The 7,500-nt window shown below is 48.2% G+C and overlaps 1 protein-coding gene across 1 annotated transcript in view; it reads right to left on the bottom strand.

The window, feature by feature from the left end:
• The window catches only part of LOC115549402 (carboxyl-terminal PDZ ligand of neuronal nitric oxide synthase protein), a 27,431-nt gene that overhangs the window by 5,361 nt on the left and 14,570 nt on the right, over positions 1-7,500 (bottom strand). Inside the window, exon 8 of the mRNA XM_030364550.1 lies at positions 2,186-2,338. Within this exon, the coding sequence (XP_030220410.1) occupies positions 2,186-2,338 (153 nt within the window). The remainder of the gene's footprint in view (positions 1-2,185; positions 2,339-7,500) is intronic.

Here is a 7,500-nt window from a genome sequence, read left to right as displayed (position 1 = left end):
TGCAGCTGTTTGACTAATAACCATAATACCTCTATTATTCTCCAGTGATCGTTTTTTTCATACAATTTATCTTGCAAAAACAATATTTTGAGAATAATCCACTTACAGAGAAGCACACATTGTTTTTGTTTTTGATTTGCTATTTGGTGGTTCATAATAATAATAATAATGATTCCTCATTAATTCTTAGGTCAATGTTTTTCCCGGGGTGTTTTTGTCGAAAACACCCCGGGAAAAAACAAAAACACATGTTGCCATACACATTGTATATGTGTGTGTGTGAGTATACTGCATGCGTCGTATGTATGTATGTATGTATGTATGTATGTATGTATGTATGTATGTATGTGACTTTACTGCATGCATCGCAAGTGTGTGCATGTGAGTGTATTGCATGTGTGTGTATGTGAGTGTATTGCATGTCTGTGTATGTGAGTGTATTACATGTGTGTGTATGTGAGTGTACTGCATGTGTCTGTATATTATTAAGTTGACATTTAGGGCATTTAGCAGAACGCTTTTATTCAAAGCGACCTACAATAAATACATTTGTCATAAGAAGTGAAACAATATATCGCTGTCAGTACAGTAAAGATGTTCAAAGAACCAAGTGCAAGTACAACGGTTAACCCACTCCCCGTGTACAGCAGTGATAGCAGCTACTGCAGATGAACTAATAAGTACAACGTACATTAAGTGCGTACAATAAGTGCGTACATTAAGTGCCAGGACGTACGACATACAATGGTGGCAGGAAGGCATAGGAAGGCTATACTGAGTCGAGGTGGACTCTGAACAGGTGAGTTTTGAGTCTTTTGCGGAAGCTGGTGAGCGACTCTGCGTTCCTGACGTAGGCAGGGAGCTCGTTCCACCACTGAGCTCCCGAAACAGAAGAGAGTCGGGACTTCGCTGATCGACCTTTGCTTGCTCTTAGCGATGGTGAGTGTACTGCATGTGTGTGTATGTGAGTGTACTGCATGTGTGTGTATGTGAGTGTACTGCATGTGTGTGTATGTGAGTGTACTGCATGTGTGTGTATGTGAGTGTACTGCATGTGTGTGTATGTGGGTGTAATGCATGTGTGTGTATGTGAGTGTACTGCATGTGTGTGTATGTGAGTGTACTGCATGTGTGTGTATGTGAGTGTACTGCATGTGTGTGTATGTGAGTGTACTGCATGTGTGCGTATGTGAGTGTACTGCATGTGTGCGTATGTGAGTGTATGTGAGTGTACTGCATGTGTGTGTATGTGAGTGTACTGCATGTGTGTGTATGTGAGTGTACTGCATGTGTGTGTATGTGAGTGTACTGCATGTGTGCGTATGTGAGTGTACTGCATGTGTGTGTATGTGAGTGTACTGCATGTGTGTGTATGTGAGTGTACTGCATGTGTGCGTATGTGAGTGTACTGCATGTGTGCGTATGTGAGTGTACTGCATGTGTGTGTATGTGGGTTAGAGCATGGAAACCCGACCCGACCCGACGGTCCCCAGGTCGGATTCGGGTCGGGCTCGGCGCCCTCAGCGCGTGAAGGCGTTGGAGTTGGCTTTAGAGGTGACGTTATTGGACGTCCCTGGGGACACTCGTGTTAATGCGAATGCCATAGGCTACCTGTCCTACAGAGCCTCAGAGCCTCTTTGTGTTCTTTAGGGAGTCATCGTGTGAACTTCAATAGGTTGATTCTGCCCAACCAGCGGGCGTCGCCAGGCAGCACAAGAGCGCCCCCTGTCGACACCCGCTGGTTGCGCTCATCTGTTGACATTTCCACACGGCTGACAGCTGTCTGATAAAGCCGTGCTTCAAACACACAGACGTAAACCTGTCATTAGTGAGAGAACACAGACAACACCTGAGGGGCTCGGGTCGGCTCGGAGAGGGAGATGCGTCCCGTTCGGCGCTCTGATGTCAGTGCACTGCATGCGTCGCATGTGTGTGTATGTGGGTGTATGTGTGTGCATGTGGGTGCATGTGTGTGTATGTGGGTGCATGTGTCGCATGTGTGTGTATGTGGGTGCATGTGGGTGCATGTGTGTGTATGTGGGTGCATGTGGGTGCATGTGGGTGTATGTGGGTGCATGTGGGTGCATGTGGGTGCATGTGGGTGCATGTGGGTGCATGTGGATGCATGTGGGTGCATGTGGGTGCATGTGGGTGCATGTGGGTGCATGTGGGTGCATGTGCTCACCTGGGCGGCGGCGGCCTGCGCCTGCTGCTCCTGCTGCTGCAGCTGTCTCTGGAGCAGCTGGAGCTCCACTGGTCCGGACAGCTCCCCGCTCAGCGCCCCCCCGGCCAGGGCGCCAGGGGGGGCGCCCGGCTGCAGGGGCGCGGCCGTTGGTGCCTGTTGGCCAGCAACCAAGATCAGACAGCAACGACAGCAAGATCAGACAGCGGACCCCACAAGGAGACGAGGACCCCACAAGGAGACGAGGACCCCACAAGGAGACGAGGACCCCACAAGGAGACGAGGACCCCACAAGGAGACGAGGACCCCACAAGAAGACGAGGACCCCACAAGGAGACGAGGACCCCACAAGGAGACGAGGACCCCACAAGGAGACGAGGACCCCACAAGGAGACGAGGAGGAGACCACAAGGAGACGAGGAGGAGACCACAAGGAGACGAGGAGGAGACTGGGGAGGAACCTCTTTAGGGTGTGTGTGTGTGGGGGGAGCTGACCTGGGGCTCTGTTATCACACACACACAGGCAGGACGTCACGTGCGTTGTGAGCCCCATGATGACGTCAGCCGGCCCATTTGGAGGGAAGACACGGCGTGGTGAGGACTAGAGGACGAGGACTTAATCACCGAGGTCTACCAATAGCCCGCACGGCCATGGACTGGACTGGCTGCCCTGGGACGGCTTCTCACTGTCATTACGGCCTGACCAATGCACTCTGGGCCCGCCAGGGGAAACAAGCCTCACTGGAGGACGGCAGGAGGAGAGGAGAGGAGAGGAGAGGAGGGGAGAGGAGGGGAGGAGAGGAGAGGAAGGGGAGGGGAGGAGAGGGGAGGAAGAGAGGAGAGGAGAGGAAGAGAGGAGATGAGAGAGGAGGGGAGGAGAGGAGAGGAGAGGAGAGGAGAGGGGAGGAGAGGAAGAGAGGAGAGGAGAGGAGAGGAGAGGAAGAGAGGAGAGGAGGGGAGAGGAGGAGATGAGAGAGGAGAGGAGAGGAGAGGAGAGGAGAGGAGAGGGGAGGAGAGGAGGATAGGAGAGGAAGAGAGGAGAGGAGGGGAGAGGAGGAGATGAGAGAGGAGAGGAGAGGAGAGGAGAGGAGAGGGGAGGAGAGGAGGATAGGAGAGGAGAGGAAGAGAGGAGAGGAAAGGGGAGGAGATGAGAGAGGAGAGGAGAGGAGAGGAGAGGAGGGGAGAGGAGAGGAGGGGAGGAGAGGAGAGGAGAGGAGAGGAGAGAGGAGAGGAGAGGAGGGGAGAGGAGAGGAGAGGAGAGGAGAGGAGAGGAGAGGAGAGGTCCAGAGTCTTTCTTTCGTGCTTGAGGTGAATTCAACGGCGCTGTTTCTTTGGTGTTTTGGTAATCTACTGCTAGCAGGAGGCTAACTAGCCCAGGAGGCTAACTAGCCCAGGGCTGCTAGCCCAGGGGCGGGACGGGCAGAAAGATATACAGTACATATATATAGACACGAGACATAAGATATACATATATATATACACGAGACATGAGATATATATATATATATATATATATATATATATATATATACAAGACATAAGATATACATGTATATATATAAGAAGCGCAGAAAATAACAAATAAATAAAACAAACAACGGCAGGAGGATCAGACGGCAGGCTGGCGTCTGATTGGTCCATCGGTCCATCAGCCAGAGCCTGGGCTGACTGGTCCCGGGTCCCGGGTTCAGCCAGAGCCTCATCCATGTTTTAGTAATCTCTGAGGAGGGATCTCTTAGGACTGAACGGAGCGCGTTCTGCCATCCTGCTGGTGGGGGGGGCAGCGACCTGTAAAGCCCTTGGCCTGCGGGGGGGGGGGGGGGGGGCTTTATGGTTTAATCTTCCAGCTCAAATAATGCCTAAACACGTGAACAGGCACGTAAGCCCTGCTGGGATTAACTCTGTTTTTTATCCAGAGCGTCTTGCGTTGACTATTGATCAGATTCAGATCCATGCTAGTAAAGACCAGATAAGGGGGGGGGGGGGGTTACAGAAACAAAGGGGGGGGGGCTTTTAAAGACGGCAGTCACTGTGAACAATGTCACACCTTCACGTACATACCGATACTCATACACATGCACCTCTGCCTATCTATCTACCAACCCCCTGCATGCACAGTGCCCACTGTATGCACAGAGAGCCGTCTGTGTGCTGACGGACAGGCAGTCAGCGGCGGACAGAGCGGCAGACACACAGACAGTATGTACTGTCTAGTGTATGTAATGTACACACAGACAGTATGTACTGTACACACAGACAGTATGTAATGTACACACAGACAGTATGTACTGTCTAGTGTATGTAATGTACACACAGACAGTTTGTACTGTACACACAGACAGTATGTAATGTACACACAGACAGTATGTACTGTCTAGTGTATGTAATGTACACACAGAGGGCAGCCCCATTTGGGGCCTGGGACTGAATTTATTTGGCCCGCGCCTTACCCAGTGTATATATTATTGTTTTCCACCATCAGCGCTCGCACTCATTGAATATTATTGATTGGTGCACTTCCATTCCTGACCATAGAATAACATTGTGATACATTGATGGTAGGGTGGCGCTGTTGAGCTCCTATCCTCTTGCGCTCCAATCCGAAGTCACGTGACAGCGAGTAAGTGAGACGCAAGGATGGAGCGGCAGTGGCACACAGACAAACGCAAATTCAAAAAATGTTGGGAACATGATTATTTATTTATCGAGGTTGATTCCAACGCAATATGTCTGGTATGTAAGCAGAAGGTCGCTGTTTTAAAGGAGTACAACATTCGTCGTCACTATGAAACTATGCATTCTCACCAGTTCGCAAAATACACAGGCGAGGACCGAAAGGTAAATGCGGCAAACTTGCTGATGAAGCTAGAGACACAGCAGCAAACTTTACTTCAGCCGTCCACCGCACAAGAAAATGCCACCCTTGCAAGTTATCGCATTAGCAACATCATTGTCAGAGGTGGACACGCTTTTGCTGCGGGTGATTTTGTAAAAGAGTGTCTGACAGTTGCTGCTGAAGCTGTGTGTCCAACTCAGAAGCGGGCTTTTTCTCAAATAAGCCTGTCACGGAACACGGTGACCCGCCGCGTTGAGGACATGGCCGAAGACGTTCGGGGCCAGATAGCCCAAAGAGCAGATCGGTTTTCTGCCTTCTCCATCGCATGCGATGAAAGCACCGACATATCGGACTCAGCACAGTTGCTGGTGTTTTTGCGAGGCGTCAATGAGGACTTTGAAGTGTGCCAAGAACTAGCGGGCCTTGAAACACTGAAAGGGACGACAAGAGGTATCGATATTTTTAAGGCAGTGGAGCAAGTTATGGACAAGAATGGTTTGAAGTGGGAAAACCTATGTGTCAAGAACTAGCGGGCCTTGAAACACTGAAAGGGACGACAAGAGGTATCGATATTTTTAAGGCAGTGGAGCAAGTTATGGACAAGAATGGTTTGAAGTGGGAAAACCTATCTGGCATCACGACTGATGGAGCCCCGGCCATGGTCGGTAAGAGAGCAGGCTTAACTGCACTTGTGTCGGACAAAGTCCGTGAGTGTGGTGGCTCGATTTTTAAATATCATTGCATTTTGCATCAGGAGCAACTTTGCGCTAAGAATATCGGCCTAAAGAACGTGATGCAGGATGTCGTTGGCATTGTCAATAATATTCGCTCAAAGGCGCTCTCAAAGGCCCGTCAGTTCAAAGCTGTTGTTGATGAGATGGATGCCCAGTATGGGGATGTATTGTACCACCAGGAGGTGCGGTGGCTGAGCCGCGGGAAAGTTTTGCGACGTTTCTTTGAGCTGCGTGAGGAAATCAGGGTGTTTCAAGCCACAAAGGAGAACAACATCCAAGTGCCCTCGGACAAGCACTGGATTGCAGATCTGGCCTTTCTTGTGGACATCACAGAGCTGCTGAATATCCTCAATCTTCAGCTTCAAGGGAGAGACCAGATAATCACTCAGCTGTACGACCATGTCAGAGCCTTCAAGCAAAAGCTCCAGTTGCTTAGCAGACATCTCTTAACAGGTGAGATCTAACTTGAATATGTTATTGAACACAAAACAATGTAGTAGGCTGGTTATTGATCACTATAACCAGCATGTTATTATATTTGTTACATACATTGTGTGTGGAGAACACATTTTCTATTTAAATATAGGCATTAAATCCAATAACACATTTGTTTTTTGTACTGCAGCCATAAACACAAAAAACAAGTTTTTTTCTCATTTGATTGATGTTTGGTATTTAATTGAAAATCAAATGAACAACCTTGCATCTTACATTGCTGCTTTTGTCTTTGTGTCTGTACATTTAGGAAATTTGGCACATTTTCCCAGCCTCAGAGAAGTTGGGTTGATGGAGGAAGACACACCAAAGTACTGCAACATTCTCAGCCATCTTGTGGTGGAGTTTGACCATCGCTTTGAGGATTTTGGTGGAAACAAAGCAGCATTTGAGCTGCTTGCCCGACCCTTTGCTGTGAATGTGGATGCAGTCAGTGAGGAGCTTCAAATGGAACTTTTGGAGCTTCAGTCTGATTCAGATCTCCGTTGCCGGTTTAGAGAGCTTTCTTTACAGGACTTTTACAAATCTGTTCCTGCACACAGATATGGCAAGATCGGCAAACATGCACAGGTGATGTTCTCCCTCTTTGGAAGTACCTATGTCTCTGAGCAGGCATTCAGCCTGATGAATCTTAATAAGTCCAAACTGAGAAATGCTTTATCTGACTCTCACCTTCATGACATTCTCACTCTGTCAGTTAGTCAGCTGGAGCCTGATATTAAGAGACTTGTAAAAACCAAGGACAGGCTTCATGTCTCCCACTGATAGGCCTACTTCAAATCATAATGTATAGGCCTGGACCTCCAATGTGTCGGAGTATGTTCTGCTCTGTCCTGTGTTACTTTGTTACTGTCCTGTGTTATTGTTCTGTGTTACTTTTATTGCACTAAAAAAATTCTTTGTATTTGTAGATACAGGCCCAAGGCCTAGTAATGTTCCATGTCTGTCTTCAAATATTTCATAGTGCTTCAATTATTTTTCTAATTTAAAGAAGGTAGATTTTATGATTTATTTATTATTTTTTGAACATTAATGTGAAGCACAACAAACATTGTCATTCATTTTTCAAAATGACCTTGTGATAGTGTTGATTTTGCACACGCATGCTATTTATACCCATATTTAACCTAATATACTGAAAAATTACAATTTTGGCCCACGAGCCTCCCCCCAATTAAATTTTGGCCCTCCAGAGGGAAGAATTTGGGCACCCCTGTATGTAATGTACACACAGACAGTATGTACTGTCTAGT

This window comes from Gadus morhua, chromosome 8 (genome assembly GCF_902167405.1).
Source record: "Gadus morhua chromosome 8, gadMor3.0, whole genome shotgun sequence".
Taxonomy (NCBI): Eukaryota; Metazoa; Chordata; class Actinopteri; order Gadiformes; family Gadidae; genus Gadus; species Gadus morhua.
The sequence above is the reverse complement of the archived record's forward strand: the minus strand, read 5'-3'. Positions and strand labels throughout refer to the sequence as shown.